The sequence below is a fragment of the Barbus barbus genome, assembly GCF_936440315.1.
Source record: "Barbus barbus genome assembly, chromosome: 11".
Lineage (NCBI taxonomy): Eukaryota > Metazoa > Chordata > Actinopteri > Cypriniformes > Cyprinidae > Barbus > Barbus barbus.
In genome coordinates, this window is record NC_136739.1 from 26,204,261 (window position 1) to 26,221,741 (window position 17,481).

The 17,481-nt window shown below is 36.7% G+C and overlaps 1 protein-coding gene across 1 annotated transcript in view; it reads left to right on the top strand.

Annotated features, from left to right (window-relative positions):
• LOC306877443 (striated muscle preferentially expressed protein kinase-like) overlaps positions 1-17,481 on the top strand; it is a gene marked incomplete at both ends in the record, with an annotated part of 83,886 nt that overhangs the window by 26,733 nt on the left and 39,672 nt on the right. The window contains 5 exon segments of the mRNA XM_079429213.1: positions 6,625-6,638; positions 6,642-6,667; positions 9,226-9,260; positions 9,522-9,623; positions 16,605-16,725. Coding sequence (XP_079285339.1) covers positions 6,625-6,638; positions 6,642-6,667; positions 9,226-9,260; positions 9,522-9,623; positions 16,605-16,725 — 298 coding nt within the window.

Genomic DNA, 17,481 nt, shown 5'->3' on the forward strand with positions numbered 1-17,481 from the left:
CAAGTGTACACACAGTAGTGAACATACACCCGGAGCAGTGGGCAGCCAATGCTACGGCGCCCGGGGAGCAGTTGGGGGTCCAGTGCCTTGTTCAAGGGTCTCACCTCAGTCGTGGTATTGAGGGTGGAGAGAGTGTTGGTTATTCACTCCCCCCCACCTACAATCCCTGCTGGACCTGAGACTCGAACCCACGACCTTCGGGTTACAAGTCCAACTCTCTATCCATTAGGCCAGGACTGCCCCCTTTATATGTGTGACCCTACACCTCCACACAATAAATAATGCTCATGAACTATGAGCGCACAATACAATATATATAAAGTTTTTTCATTCAAATTTTTTTTTTCTATTTAATATTGCAATGGATTTGAACATCTGTTTTTACATGATTAATATGTCATTTCCAACATAATTTATGATCAGTTATAACACCCAAAAATTTTCGTACACTCTTTCTATTTCCTCATTATTAATCATTAGTTTCACTTTATTGTTACTTTGTCGATTAGTAAATATTATAAACTTTGTTTTACTTAAATTTAGTGAAAGTCTGTTATCATCAAACCATTTTTAGATTTCCACTGTATTCAGAAGCTGTTCCAAACTTTTCCCAGAACAATATAAATTTGTCATCAGCAAACAAAGCCATTTTTAATACTTTAGACACTTTACAAATATAATTTATGTACAGTACAAACAACTTAGGGCCTAGCACCGAACCTTGTGGAACACCACAAGTAACTTTCATTAAATCTGATTTAACATTATTAATTTGTACAAATTTATATCTTGTAAAATCTTAAAAATCTTGTTTTGCAGCCAGTATTCTGCTATATGTAGAGGTGTCTCAAACAGTCTTTGCATAATCTTGTTTACCAAGAGTTTTTGTGATAGAATCAGAGATGACTCCTTTACTACCTGGGATCTCACAATCCTATGCATGTTTGCTTGGTGGAAAGAATAAAAATGGTGTTTTATGGTGTGAGGAATGCTAATTTATCAAATTATGATTCAATTTCTACTGAGAAATAAACACTTTATTCATTTCAATATTGGCTTGGATTTCTATAAGGCCCATTTGAATTTGTTCTAGACCATTAAACATGACATTATAGTTTGAAAGCCTGTCTGAAATCAGTTTAATTTAAAGGTGCCTTCATACAAAAATGCTGTCTGTAAATTGACTGACTGACTGCAGAGACAGCAAGGCAGTTGCATTTGGTTTCAAATGCAGCCATCATCTTTGTCCAGTGACTATAAGTTATTAAATATATGCAAGGAAGACAAGATTAAAAAGTGAAAGTGAAAATTCTACACAACAAGGGACAGTTAATCACAAATTTCCTAAAGAGCTCTCTTGAAATGCACTGCACCATGTAAAACATACATTGGAAGTAAAAGTGTGCAAAAATGGTACCTTTTGTCTAACAAGGGTAGCGCCAACAAACCTACAAATGTTTGTCTGATTTACTCCTAAATACTACTTCAGTACTAAATACTACCTTCAAAATTCACTTAAGGTACTAGTATGCATTTTTATAGGTAGATAAGGCAAAAATGTGTCCCATTGATGGTGCTGCCCCAGTGAGAAACTAAAGGTAAAAATTTTCTGACCTGGTAAATTGCAACCAATTGACCATCAATGTAAAACCTCTGGTTAACATTAATGGCATTGCATAGTGACATGGTTTTGAGTTTTTTTTTTTTTTTAACAAATCTTTAGCCAGAATGTTTGAGTAATATCAATGTAGTGACCATATACCAGTGTAGAGGGGCCCATGAGTTATTTGAGCTCCCACTGTTTTTCCTAAACCTGCCCTGCTGACTCACAAGCATTAGGGAACGAAATGGGTAGCTGAGAGAGATGTGTTCCTTTAGGTGTGAAGTGATTCACTTGCTGCATTGGCAGGAGTAATGAAAAGTTAGACCGGGTGAGATTGAAATAGCCCACTCACTCAGGGCTGAAAGAGTGGAGTTAGAGCAGAAGGCAGATACCATAACCCAGATTAAATAGTGCCTGGCAGCATTCATCAGACTTTGGTCTGAGCCTAACCTGGCAACATATAAATTACCTGGTGACCAAGAAGGTAAAAATGATGCATCGAAACGGCCAGAGCTGTTGCCTAGAGTTGTTTGATTCGTCCAATATGAATGCCTGTGGTGTGGGCTGACAAGAAGAATAATTTGAGCTCTCCAAGGTGCTGACCAAGTTTTTGTCTGAAGAATTAGAGTGGCTAGAAAAAGACAACAAAAGCAGCTTTGTTTCATGCAGCTGATGTTGTTTTGTTGCCAACTAATGACTATCATATTTTTTAATCATTTTATAGCTCTTTCCTAAAACTATTGAGCTGCCTACACATAAAGTTTCAAAAGAGTTTGGCGTTAGCATATTGCTAAGCTAATGATGCAAACACAAATATTAGGTAAAATGTTCAATATTAATGGATTTAAGTATTTTATTATGAATTTTATTCAGTATTGAATGACATTTTTATCTATAATTGGCATTATCCACCACCGTTTTTTAAAATTGAACTTATTGTAATGCATTAAGGGATAGATTTAACAATTTTTGTCAAAATTGTTCTGTTCTGAATTAAATGTAAATGTTATTTTTGACATTTCTTCTACTTTGCCCACCATCTTGGATTATTGTTTTAATTGATCTTGTAATGCAGTCATTGCCTTCATAATGAAGGATACATGCAATTTTGTCCAAAAAGGGTATCTTGGAAGGCAAGATCATTATGGGATATCTAGAACACCCTAACAACCCCCCAGAAGACCCCAGCAACCACTTAAATCACTAAACTATTTCTGATATTAGTAACCACACAACCCAATCAAGTAAAAAAACACAACCTAGCAATCGCAATTTCAATCGCAATTTCTTTAGAAAATGTGCAAATTTAGCTCTAAAAATATAATCAAGCTGATTATCAATATTCATTTTGTTTTACCAAATATATATATATATATATATATATGCACCGATACCACTTTTTCCAGTACTCGCCCGATACCGATACTTTTATTTTTGGTACTTGCCGATACCGAGTACCGATACTGATATTTTCATTGTTTTGAAAATTTTAAAAATTTGTACATTTTAAAAATATTGGGTACAGAAACCAAAAGAGTATGTATAATGTTGATTGGTTAACTTCATTTATCAAATAAATACAGTCAAACCAAAAAAAATTCAAACACCTTTAAAATTTCTCACATTATCACGGTTTATTCGCTATAGTTTCGAAAATGGTAATAAAATATGACAAGAACTCAGAGTAAAACTGTGTCTGAACAAATTTAGTTTGATAATGTCAGATAACTTTGATAGAAAGGTACATAATGGATTACAATCAACCAGAAATGATTCAGACAGCTGTTAGTATGACAATATTTACACAACTATCAATACTCTGTCGGGCCACCCTTAGCCTTAATGACAGCCTGTAGTCTCCTGGGCATGCTGTAAACCAGGTTCATGCAAACCTGAACTTCAGTTTTTTTCCCAGACTCGGTCTGAATAATTTTTTGTCCCAAATTTGTATCAATTTTACTGGTAGTCCTCTGTATGAAGAATGTTTGGTTATAAATTATGTCACAGTTTACTTTATTTTGATTTGACTGTACAATATCTTCGGTTATTTTCACAGTTAATTATGCCCATTAAAATGTATTTTACAAGTTTTTGTTACTTTCACTGTAAATTTTTTTGCTCTTTGTTCATCCACTTTAATTTAATATCATTAGAGCGGCTCCCTTGCAGCGGCTCAGTAATGTAATTACGTGTTTTGCTGTAATAATGCAGGGAACCACTCCCTATAAATCTCCTAACTGTGATATTTTCAGAAATAAAAGTAGCTTTTTTTCATCCGAAACGTGCTGCAATTTATATTCCAAAGCCACTCATATAATGCATAATCACTCATGAAGCAAGCAAAACGCGCAACTTTGTACTGGTGCAGAATGAGAGGGACAAGTACTACAGAACATAGCGCATAAGCTGTTAGTTTCACTTTCGCCAGAATGTCGTGTATGCTTAAGGTTGAAAATAAATGATGGTTTATAGTGAATACCCCTATAAATTGTCTTATATTTACGATTTAGTTTTAAGCCAAATGATGCGTGTGCCAAGTGAGCGAACATCAATAAAGATCACACAACAGAAGTGCGCGCACGCTCTCTCTCTCTCCCTCCCTACCGTTAAGTAACTCGTGTATTGTTTTACTTACTTGTTTTTGACACATCCGACCGAACTACAAACTATCCAGTGATGTCTGTGAGAAAGGGATATTCACTCGACGAGCTCGCGCATCTGTGCCGCCGTGCGCTCAATCCACTCAGCGTGCTTTGCTTAGCCCATCAGCTCGCGCACATCAGCTATACAGGGGTCAATACGGAATGTTTAACATTAATTTCATTGCATGCATATACTTCGTAGACATCCTTAATCTCTAATAACTCCATTCTGCTGTCTGTTGTTCTGTTGTCTGTATTTCTTTGTCTGAATATGGCACTTATCACATGCTGTGTGGTATCGGCGTTATGTATCGGCCATTTTAACGAGTACGAGTACAGGAGCTCAGTATAGGGCCCGATACCGATACCAGTGTCGGTATCGGTGCATCCCTATTATAAACCTATTAGAGATATGGATATTCCATTTCATTTTATCTTTGTTACCGTATAGCTATGGACAAAGAGGACTCAATTTATTTTTTTTAATTGGATTAGACTATCATAAAAAATAATTAGTTGTGGAGCACTGTCTTTTTTTTTTGTAGCCGTTCTTGATGTTTTCATACAACGTAGTCACAGAATGTCAAAAGACGAGTGCTTGAGTCCGTGTTTACTTCTGCTTGACCCAGTAAGATGAGCGTCGCTCAGCTCTTCACAGCACAGATGGTTGGCTGAAGATCCTCCCTCGGTGGCCTGCTCACAATCAAAGGAGCGTGTGTGCATTTGGCAGGTCATTTTGGATAAGTCTCAGTTTGGAAAATGTAATTGAAGCTTGAAGGGCCCTCTGTTACTAGCAGCTTTCAGATTTGTCAAAGCTCAAACATTGTCAACCTCTTAGTATGCTCTCGGTTCATTTACCATTTAAAGTATAGATTGGGGAATTTATTGTTATGTGGATTAATTGATTTTGCTTTAATTAGTGGTGTTTGGAAAAAGAAAGCATCCCTATTATTATTGATCATATAGGGTTTGCAGTTTAGAATAAATGGTTTTATGGCGAATTGTTAGTTTTCAAAGTGATTGGATGCATAATATTTGTCTAGTGGACGTTAAATGGGAGGAAAAAAACTCCAATTTAGTTTTTGTTCAAAAAACGATAAATCTAGTTGAATTATTATTACTTATGTAAGGCATACTGATGTTACATGAAGTGGGAAATGTACACTTTCTTTAACACAGTTTCTGCCAAGAAACACATGTAAATAAATGGTAATGGTACTTGTAGCAACTCAAGTGTGCGTAGGCTTTGTCAATAGACGTCTTTATGTGTGGACTAACCATAAAATGCATTTGTGGTGGCTGTGTTGTTAGTTTTGACTAAACAAGGCAATAGTAGAATTCATATCTTTTTCATAATGCATGGCACTTGTGCGGTGAAGTGGAACCAGACTTTTCGTCCATTAAGATGGACTAGGCTAATGACAAATTAACCAGCATCACATGCACCTGAATCCTTTTTGGCCTATGAATTATTCAGATGTTTTAATGCCCTGTAAATGTTTTCTTTACAACAAGCAGAAAGAGCTGAGCTTAAGCAAATGAATTCAAATGGCCGACTTGTAATTCCTCTAAAAGTTCATCCACTTTTATTTGCCTTTCCCCTTCACCAGCCCTGCAAACCTCCAGGCACAAGTCTCTGAAACGGATGGCTGCCGTCCTTAGCTAATGTGGTTAGGGAGCAGATTCACAGAAGAAGGGTTTGAAATTACTGGTGCCTCAGCCATTAGGATTTCATTCTCCCTGTAACTAATGGATTGGGAGTGACAGACGGCCGCTGCCTTATGCATCCTCGCTGTTGCTTCAGTTTACATTCGTCCATTGTGAAAATTGAACACAGGTGGATAGGAAGCTATACTGGGAAGCAGAGAATCACATTTCCCACTAAACAAGATGAATTTGTTTAGAAATGGACAAAGAAATTACATGCCTTACAGTATGTTGCTTGAAAACTGGGAATAACAACTTGTAACAGAATAAGATCAACCAATCCGTATCTGTACCGGAAGCTTTCATACTTGTCATTTAGCAGATGCATTTAATCCGGGTACACCAATGCAGGGATTGGCAAAAGAAACTAGCTCCATTTTTTTAGCCTCTCAGTGACCAAATGCCCTACTTATTTAGATTTAAAATCTAGGTTAGCAGAGCAAAGACGGACATGTTTTTTTTGAAGACCGACAAGTGGCACAAGCGGTAGCCATCGCTGTTCTCAGCATCTCTGTTCTCATTTCAAAAGCGCTCTTGTTAGTCTGCTTTGGGGAGATCTGGTGATCTACTCTTTGAAATGCTTGTTTGTCTTGCTCATTTGAAGTCATAATCATACATTTTGAAGCATTCTCTGCAATTACTAACATACCTCTTCTCTCTTTCTCTTTCCAGAAAACCGGACACTCTAACCGAACTTTTGGGCGGTTCACTCATGGTGTGTTTGGCTTTATAGATAACAGGTTATTACAAGAGAGATTTTACGATAACTCTTCAGTCTGTCAGTCATCTAATGTCTAGTCTTTGTTTAAAATCGAGGATGCTTTGATTTTTCCCTTAGCGAATGCTGCTAATCTTGCAATATCCATCTGCTAGCAGTCATGGGGAAAATTTCAAATTGAAGAACTGAAGTCACGAGAGTGAGTTTGAATTGAACTGGCGACCACGGGAAGTTAAACTGGAAATGTAATTGTAATGACACGAAGAGGACTTATTTATATCGTTTCAGAATATTTATAAATATATCACCTTTTAGTTTTATATTTTCAGTTTTCATGTGAATTCAGTTGTAGTATTTTTGTGCTTAATTAGTTTAATGTTTCTATTTAGCTCTAATTATATTTCAGTTTTAGTAGTTTGTACTTCAGTAATTAGTACTTTTTGTCATTTAGTTGCCAAATCAACATTTCTAATTTTCATCAGTTTTTTGTTTAAGTTTATCATTTCGCATTTATTTTATTTCAGTTATAAATTAATTTTAATTTTAGTTTTAGATAAAAATAACACTGATTTCAACATAGGTAGTGCATTCTAGGAAATTAAGTAGACTTACACCCTGGTCCACAAAAGTTAATTTATTAAAAAAAATTTATGGATGGCATTTAAAAAAACATACATTTATCAAACTTCAAAGCTTTTAAAACTTTTTTTCCCCCCAGTAACTTTGAACACAACTTTGGAAAGCTTAAAACATGAATTGCATTTTTCCATCGTGTTTGTTACCTCAATTCAAAATGAGTTTTGCTGAGTTACAGTTGATTATGTTTTGTTTTCTGTATTTAGTTAGCTCCTTGATATCTCGCCCAGACTTCTTGTTTCAGTATGAAATATGCCAACACAAGACAGAAAACTGTGCTCGTCTTTAATTATGTTCAGCAGTGCCATATGCAACTTGCCAACTTCCAAAATGTGTTTCTAACTTTGAAGCATCACACAAATGTGTGCCAAAACAAAGTCTAAGCCTCTGTCGCATCTGGAGATTGATGATAAATCATTAAGATTTAGGATTTATATCACCTGATATTCTTAGGCAAGCCCGAAGTCATCTAATATCCCTCTGAATATGTTACTGTAATCAATCTCTGAATCAAGGCCCTCCATAACCTCATCAGAGACACCTAGAGGGCCTAGATCAGAGGAAGTGTTTGTTTCAGAGAAATATGATCTAAATTGTCTGCACTGCTCCCATTACCTCTGAGAAGCGTTTATTATAAATGACTGCTAATGGGGATATCATTCATATTCATGTCTGATAATTATAAAATAATTCAGCCTGCATTATATCAATCTGCACACTCTGAAATACATCTCCTCAATGCAGCATCTATGTAATGCATCCTCAGTTTTAAGTATTGACTGTGCATCTTTTAATTGTTAGTGTTGTTGAATTGTGTTCCTATTGTGATTTGTAATAAACCATTGTGTTTTTGATTATTATTTTCTCTATTATTGAAGATGTCAGTCAGTGTTAGTGTTGTGTCTGTGTGCTTAGGTTAGAGAAGTCATGCTAGACAGATTTTCTGGAATTGTCTGTCTGCTCGCTCTGATAAAGAGGAGCCTAACAATGAATCAGTTCACTTTATGTCCAAAGACACTATAATCTCAGCATCGATAATGCAAAAACTTAGCAGTGCTTTGAAGCATTGAAGCAATTTATACGAACTGCTGACACTTTTGCACTGATATGATGAGAATTTAGATGTGGATCCTGATAAAAGCTCTTTAAATTGAAACTGTGCCTTAAATAATTAATTAGACAGGCAGAATGAATGTGGATTACTCTATTACATTCTCCATTGAAGATTTTCATTCATGGGAATTCATATTGGTTCCTTTTTATTATATATGAACCTCATGGATTAAAATGTTGTTTCTGATAATCATTAATAGTTAGAAATGCACAGCAGATTATTTACCATCTGGGTAACTAAATTAGCCTTGATTTCATTTAAAAAGGATGATAATTTCATTCAAATTAACTGGCTTAACAATATATTATACATAAATGATTGAAAAATATACATTTAAAAACTCAAACCTTATCTCATCAGAGACGAGAAATATTTGATTAACAATATTCAAGAACTTGCTGCTCCTTTTACAAATGTATACCTGCAAACCACAGGGTTTGATGTGCAAATGAAAAAAGATCCTGACTAATTAAAAATGAAATGAAATTTCATTTAATGTGCAGAGATTTTATCTTTAACTAAGCCTTTAAGTTGGTAATTTTGCATATTAATTGGCCTGTTTGACCATCCTTACCAGCTCTTACAATTGTTTGCCCAATGGAAGTTCAGGAAATATTCGTCCAAATGCAGAAAACATAGCAAAAGCAGATGGCAGTGATATTGTGCACCAAGTACTAGTCAACCAGGACCAGTAAACTGTGTCCATTCAGCAGTTTGTTGCCGTGTTATCTATTTTCTGGGATGGGTTTCATCTCTATAGTAACGGTGATGTCTTGTCTGCTTCTCTCCTCTGCCACTATGGAAGCGAAGTTTTCCGCTCCTGTCGGAAGCAAAGTTATGGTAATGTTTGTTTTCATCTTTGGGCTCACTGCAGTGGTTCATCCTCTCCTTCTCCTCCAAGCTCCCATGTCAAACACCATTTCTATTTATTCATTTCACTTATCACTATGTGGCAACCCAAATCCTGCTCTGTGATACACTTTTCCTCCAGAAAGGAAAAACTGTTTACTCAAAAAGTCATATTTTATTTTCTTATTTAGAAATCTGTTATCATTACAAGTGTTGTTTTTTTTGACTTAATGTCTTATTTCTATGTGTTAGACTCTGAGACTACAGAAGACGAAGCCGCTGAGCCACAAATACCCCTGGAAGCTAAAGAAGGAGCCAGAGGTTTTCAAGATGAGGCCCAACGAGTGCCTGCAGGTAAATGACACTTTTAAAATGAACTACTAAATGTCGACCTTTTTTAAGAATAGTCCTATGTCTTAAAATTTATTTTATTGTAGAGCCTGTTAACATTTACATTATAACAGAGACACAACCGTTTGAAAGTTTGGAGTCAGTAAGATTTTTTTTCTTTTATATAGTAATTAATACTTCTATTTAAAAAATATACATATGCTTTCTCTTCATCAAAGAATCCTGAAAAAAATATATCACGCTTACCACAACACCGTATTAAGCAGCACAACTGTTTTCAACATTGATAATAATATGAAATGTTTCTTGTGCATCATATTAGCATATTAGAATGATTTCTGGAATAATTGCTGCTGAAAATTTCTTTACTGTTTTTAAATGTACTTTTACTGTTTTTACTAAATTTTTGATCAAATAAATGCAGCCTTGGTGAGCATATTGTTTCAAACACATTATAAATTACCAGCCCTAAACCTTTGAATGCTAGTTTATTTATAAACCCATCAGCCATTAAAGGAATAGTTTCCCCCAATAAAATGAAAATGCTGTCAAACAGAATCAGAAAAACTTTACCGCAATATGCTCACACACACAAGGTTTTTTCTGGTTTACAGGAACTCTGAGCACTTATGTATATTAAATACAAGATGCATTGCAAGAATAAACATCTAGACTGAGTAAACAGAAACATTAAAAGGGTGTGTGCAGTGTGTTTCAACTGTGTAAATATATCACGTAATGTTCTTTTTTTATTGCATATAGCCCAATATAATATATTAGTAAAAGTAATGGACCGTACATTAGTGGTTATAGATGGATGTGGGAACTTCTTATTCCTGAATGTTCTGGTGCCCAGTGGTCTGTACTGAAGTACAAAAACATTATGTCCTGGGTGTGTGGGTTTCATGGTTTAGTTTTCCTGCCCTTTTCGTCTCTCTGGAGGTGTATAGGTTCTGGAAGGAGGGTTGGGTACGGACATGTCATTACAAAGCCATAGGCTGTTATTTTCTTTTGTGACACACAAAAAGGAAAATATTTTCCATACAATGGCAGTTATAGCAACCATGGCCATACAGCTTCAAAAAACAGCATTAGAAAAAAAAAAACATAAAGTAGCCCATACAACTCATTTGCTATATTCCGAGTTTGATGTAGCCATACAATGTTTTCTGATTTGTTCCCCCTTCATTGATAATCTTCCCCTCCACTGAAGCTCTGAAATCTCATTTGCATTTGCGTTCAGATTTAAAAATGGCACGTTGACCAAACAGAACATTGTTTCTCATGTGTGAACATGACGAGCCAGTGAACATGACCTTTTCGGTGAATAATGAGCTACATTTCAGTATGATCCTGCCACAAAGCTATTGTATGGCTTACAAAGACTTGGAATCTAGTGCATGAGTCAAATGGACTATTTTTATATTTCCTTTGTGGCTTTTTATTTGTTCATTTTTGGTTCTTTTGGAGATTCACATGGTTGGTCACAATTAGCTGTCAATGTATGGAATTGCATACAGCATTAGGGGTTTGCTAAGACATGAGGAGGATTAAATAATGACAATTTTAATGTTAATGAAAATTGTTTTGATGAGATTAGTTATTCTGTTTAAAAAATATTACTGAAAAACCTGCGTTATTTGACATTAAAGTGACTTAAATCACACATTCTGCTTATTGTGGATGTGTTTACACAGTTGTTCACTCAGATAAATCACACATTATGCTAAATCTCTAAGCATGTCTTATCACAGATCTGATAAGAAAGGTGCTCAGAGGAGTATAAATAAGAAACAGCAAACAGAAACTCTCACATTAACAACAAGCCACAAATCTTGGGCATTCCGCTTGGGCATTCCACTTCTGGAAACATTTCACTTCTGGAAACTCCAGGAAGGAGTTTAACCACATGTTGTTAGGGAGGGTTTCAAGAAAAATTCTCCTAGCTCATCCAAAAACAAACTCCAGCATATTCAGTTATCAGACACGACTGGAACTTCAAATGGGACTGGCTTCTATGATCAGATGAAACTAAAAAATGGGTTTGGTGAACAGAGGGATAAAAAGCACCCCGTGTGTACAATGACATATAATGCTGGGCCTATGTTTCTGCTGGAGGACCTGGGCATCTTGTTCAGACACATGGCATCATGGATTCTATCAAATACCAACATAAAAAATCAACAAGTGACTGACTCTTAGAAACCTTATAATGGGCCATGTTTGGATCTTCCAACCATACAATAATCCAAACACAAACCTCAAAAACAACAAAAAAATGGTTCAACCAAGCTTCTGCTATGGCCATTCCAGTCCTCTGTCCTGAACCCTGTAGAAAATGAGTGGGGTGAACTGAAGAGAAGAAGCACCAACATGGAGCTGTGAATCTAAAGGATCTGGAGTGATTCTGGATGAAGGAATGGTCTCTGATCTCTTGTCAGGTGTTCTCTAACCTCATCAGGCATTATAGGAGAAAATTTAGAGCTGTTAAACTGGCCAATGGAGGTTTCAAAAAGTAATGAATAAAAGGGTGTCGTTAATTGTGGCCAATGTGTATTAGAGAAAAGCATTTATTTCATAATGATAGTTCCCCACATTTTAAATTCGTATTATCCAATGAAAGGTTAGATTTTTTGTAAAAAAATTTTTATTATAGATCAAAGGATAAACAATGCAGATTAATTTTCACAGCCTCCTTTGATCATATTTACCAAGGGTGCCGATATTTTTGGCCATGACTGTATATCACTTATAAATGATTAAATACAATATCAATAGTAGTTATTAAGATTGATGTGGTTTGGAATTGGTAAAATGTTCTTGGAAAAAAAAATATGACCAGAATATCAACTTGCCTAATAATTCTGCACACACTGTATATCCTTTGATTTAAGGTGTTACACACAACAGTTCTTGGTTGGAGGCTGAATGTGGTTGGTATTTGCATGTCAGCATGTGTGTTTTTTCTATTTTTGTGTAATAATATTTATTAATATAGATTATCATTAAACAGAAGAAAAGCATGGATGTGTTTACAAAGACTATTTTCTTGATTCTGTCTAGTCCCTGTGTGGAATCTAGGCAATTGGACTCTCACTTGTCAGTATGTATTATGACAAAAGCCTTCCTGTTATCCCCTGGGAAAAGTGGTTGGGAGTGTATTTGAGACACTTACAGATTGGGTGAATAATATTTCCATTTCTTTCATCATCATGAGAGAGGACTAAAAAATAGAAGAGGAATAGAGTGATATTTATTTGATGCGCGATTTCAGTTTAGAAATGAGAAGTGTGAGAACAGCATGGCCTGTATATAAATATCATTTTGATCTCAGCATCTAACATTGAAATTCATTTATCTTGTGAACAATGCAGTTTTTAGAGAAGTGCGCCACAAGCAAGAGAGCTTGCATTTCACTCTAAATTGCTTGTTTGTCATTAGCGCTGTTATGAACGATGTTTTCACAGCGCATAGCATACAGTTGTAAGATCCAAAGCCTTTCTACAAAATGAAAGTCAACAATTTCACCAACAAAGAGATACCGGAGGAATAAATGTGTCAGGATTTGGTGGAGCGTATGATTTCCATAGTGGGATAAGTGATTGATTTGATCTGTTATGGTGGGCGTAGAGGGGTGGGCGGAGGCGCATTGTCATTGATATTGATGGATGCTTCCTGACTGCAGTCTAATTCATTCAGTCACTGTGAATCGCATTGGCTCTAAAGGCATCAGCTGGGAGTTTGCTTCAACGCAGCTTGCAGCTGAATGGCATCACCTGGGCTTTATTCTTCACACCTCTGAATGCATGCCCATGTAATCCACTTACATTATCCACTAGTACAAGGCATAACAAATAGTATTTCATTCTTGTAAAAATTTAAAGGGATTATGTGTTTTTGCAGTTTTTTTTTTCTTTATTTTTTGCCTTTCACTATAAATTTAAAGGAGTCATAACATTTATTGATTTTATTAATTTATTTATTTGAGATCTATCTGTCTATCTGTCTGTCTGTCTATCTATCTATCTTTAGGGGTGGCACGGTACACAGATGTCACGGTTCGGTACGTACCTCGGTTCGGGGGTCACGGTTCGATACGATTTCGGCACAACAGGAAAAAAAAAAGAAATCTATGCTAGGTTTTTTTTTTCATTTATTTTGAACAGACAGTAGTGCAAAGTAAAAAAAATCATCTAGATGTGAAAATACTAAATATTGTGTTATGTTATATATATAAAATCTGTTTTGTTTTCATTGTGAGTGTACACAAATAAAAGCAGACCTTTATACAGTGATTATTAATAAGACAATAAGTGTTTAAAGTTGATTCTGCTGGTATAAGGAAACAGTTGAAGTGATCACCGTTGGAACACGACTGAAGTACAAAGCCTATCATTTACATAATAAATAATAGTTTAGCATTCAGATACGTTACATCGCAAATATGGAAATATTATGGAATATTTGAATTTGTGCCGAATGAGAGAGGTAGCATACACAAGCATAAAGCCCCATTTGCAAACAGTTGAGTGTGCGAGTCTTTAAAGTACAGGTACATCTCAAAAAATCTGAAAAAGGTACAGGTACATCTGAAAAAGGTCAATATTTTTTGTCACTCATTTCAGAACGTGAAACCCATATATTATATAGATTCATTACACATAGTGAAATATTTCAAGCCTTTATTTCTTGAAATTTTGATGAATATGGCATACAGATAATGAAAACCCAAAATTCAGTGTCTCAGAAAATTAGAATATTACATAAGATCAATAAAAAAAAGCATATTTTAAACAGAAATATCAGGCTTCTGAAAAGTATGTTCATTTCTATGCACTCAATACTTGGGTGGGCCTCCTTTTGCATGAATTACTGCATCAATGCAGCGTGGCATGAGACAATCAGCCTGTGGCACTGCTCAGGTGTAATGGAAGCCCAGGTTGCTTTGATAATGGCTTTCAGGTCATCTGCATTGTTGGGTCTGGTGTCTCTCATCTTCCTCTTGACAATACCCCATAGATTCTCTATGGGGTTCAGGTCAGGCGAGTTTGCTGGCCAATCAAGCACAGTAACACCATGGTCATTGAACCAGCTTTTGGTACCTTTGGCAGTGTGGGCAGGTGCCAAGTCCTGCTAGAAAATGAAATCAGCATCTCCATAAAGCTTGTCAGCAGAAGGAAGTATGAAGTGCTCTAAAACTTCCTGGTAGATGGCTGCGTTGACTGTGGACTTCAGAAAACACAGTGGACCAACACCAGCAGATGACATGGCAGCCCAAATCATCACTGACTGTGGAAACTTCACACTGGACTTCAAACAACATGGATTCTGTGCCTCTCCACTCTTCCTCCAGACTCTGGGACCTTGATTTCCAAATTAAATGCAAAATTGACTTTCATCTGAAAAGAGGACTTTGGACCACTGAGCAACAGTCCAGTTCTTTTTCTCCACAGCCCAGGTAAGATGCTTCTGACGTTGTCTCTGGTTCAGAAGTGGCTTGGTAGCCCTTTTCCTGAAGACGTCTGAGCGTGGTGACTCTTGATGCACCGACTCCAGCTTCAGTTCACTCCTTGTGAAGCTCCCCCAAGTGTTTGAATCAGCTTTGCTTGACAGTATTCTCAAGTTTGCGGTCATCCCTGTTGCTTGTGCACCATTTCCTACCCAAATGATTCCTTCCAGTCAACTTTGCATTTAATATGCTTTGATACAGCACTCTGTAAACAGCCACACCTTTCAGTAATGACCCTCTGTGACCTACCCTCTTTGTGGAGGGCGTCAATGTTAGTCTTCTGGATCATTGCCAAGTCAGCAGTCTTCCCCATTATTGTGATTTCAAAGAACAAGAGAGACCCTGAATTTATATTGTAGGGATGGTCGTTTATTGAAACTCAAATGTAAATATTCTAATATTTTGAGATACTGATTTTTGACTTTCATCAGCTGTAAGCTCTAATCATCAAAATTAAAACAAAAAAACTTTTGAAATGTTTTACTTTACATGTAATGAATCTAAAATATATGAAAGTTTCACTTTTTGAAATAAGTTACAAGAAAAACTTAACTTTTTCACGATATTAAAATTTTTTTAGATGTACCTGTATACTTCTTTGTAAGTCTATGTGAGCAATGCGTTCAGAATCAGCACATGGTCACTGTCTGTTTAGTGGGCTTTGTTTTCAAGTGCGCAGCTCATGGCATTCGCTGTTCTTCTGCTGGCGGTTATCAAACAGTGTTGCATTACTGCAGGCACCCCCTTCTGGATTGAGGGTGAATTGCCTGTATTCGTTGTAAGGCTTCATGCACCGAACCGAGATGTCCGTACCGTGACGGTTCGGTACGAATACATGTACCGTGCCACCCCTACTATCTATCGATCTATCTGAGGTCCAATTACAATGTTGGTAACCAAAATTGTCATAATTTACCTTTTCATTATAGTTAAAGAGACCGTTTGTTGCTACTGTACCTTGAAGACATTTATGTAAATGCCTTCTTCGCATGTGAAATAAGAAAAAGCAGTCACACATGAGCTGTGTCTCAAATTTAATATAGATTTAAATGGTTTTGGTGAGTTTCAGGAATTTGAAAACTTTAAAATGAGTTATTTTTGCTGCCTAATTTCCATGAATGGTCTTTTTTGATTGCAAGGCAAGTTTTGAGTTCTAAAAGTTGTAGTTTTATACTTGTGGTGTATAGTGTTTTTCTAGTATAATGAACTATATTATTTTGAAAGATCAAGGAGCATTTCATTTATCATGATATGACTGGTTTAATGAATATATTAACATTTTTAGGTGCTTTTCATGAAGTTGAAAGAAAAGAAAATGTTAGGAGGAAAGTGTAATAGAAAGAAAATGTCATTTCTGTTGTTAGCGTTTTTTGATCATGCGGATGAATTCACCCATAACTTGTGAACGCTAGGACGTCGAGCATCCTGCCTGAAATTTAATTCGCTCTGTTTGTTCCCGTTTCGCTCTGCCACAGGTGAGAGAATGATGGATATCGCCCCAGATGCAAGCAATTGCTGGGCCACCGGAGAGACCACAGTGTTGGAGAAAGAAGCTCTAGCCCTGGGATCAAGAGCTCCGGGGCCGCAGTCAGCCAGGCAAGCCAACAGCCGGGAGCCGACGGGCACCCAGATCAGGCACCTAGGGGTCGAGCCTCTGATTCGAGCATCACGCGCCAATCTATCCCGACCGGTTTGGGGGTCCGAGGAAAGTGTGTCTTTAGCTAGCGATTACTATGGTAGCACATTCAGTCTTTATAGAGGAAGAACTTTTTCTGTACCCCTGTAAGTAAACCTTCCCAAGCTAAAATAAACCGCAATCAGCCACAGCCCACAATAAGCAGACCAAAACACAGATATATAAAAAGATCCCTCATCAATCGATAAACAACCACAGCCCCCGTCACAGAGTCACAAGAGACCCTTGCTCTAACATGGTGTCCCCTGTAAGTGCTAAGGATGGGAGGGGGCTAAGAACAAGACCCAGGCTGTAATTCCTGCTCTGTCTCTCTCGGTATCTGAGCCGTGCGTTGTGGTGGCCCCACTAGGCTGCTTACATCACCACAGGAATGACAGAAGATACAGCGAGTGGGCTCTCTGCGTTTGGATGAGGTTCAGCTCAGCCCACAGAGTGTAGATCAGTGTGAGCTGCCAAAAGCCTTACAGTTATACATGACTCATTCGCAAGTGGCAGCACAGCAAAGATGTTTTTTTTGTAATATACATGTATTATTTCATTTTTGGAGAGCTGTATCGAAATGACACAGAAGAACTTTAGTTGATGCTCATATTAATTTAACATATTCACAGATAGAACTTTTACATAATGTCAATCTAAGTGATTTGTTTTCATGC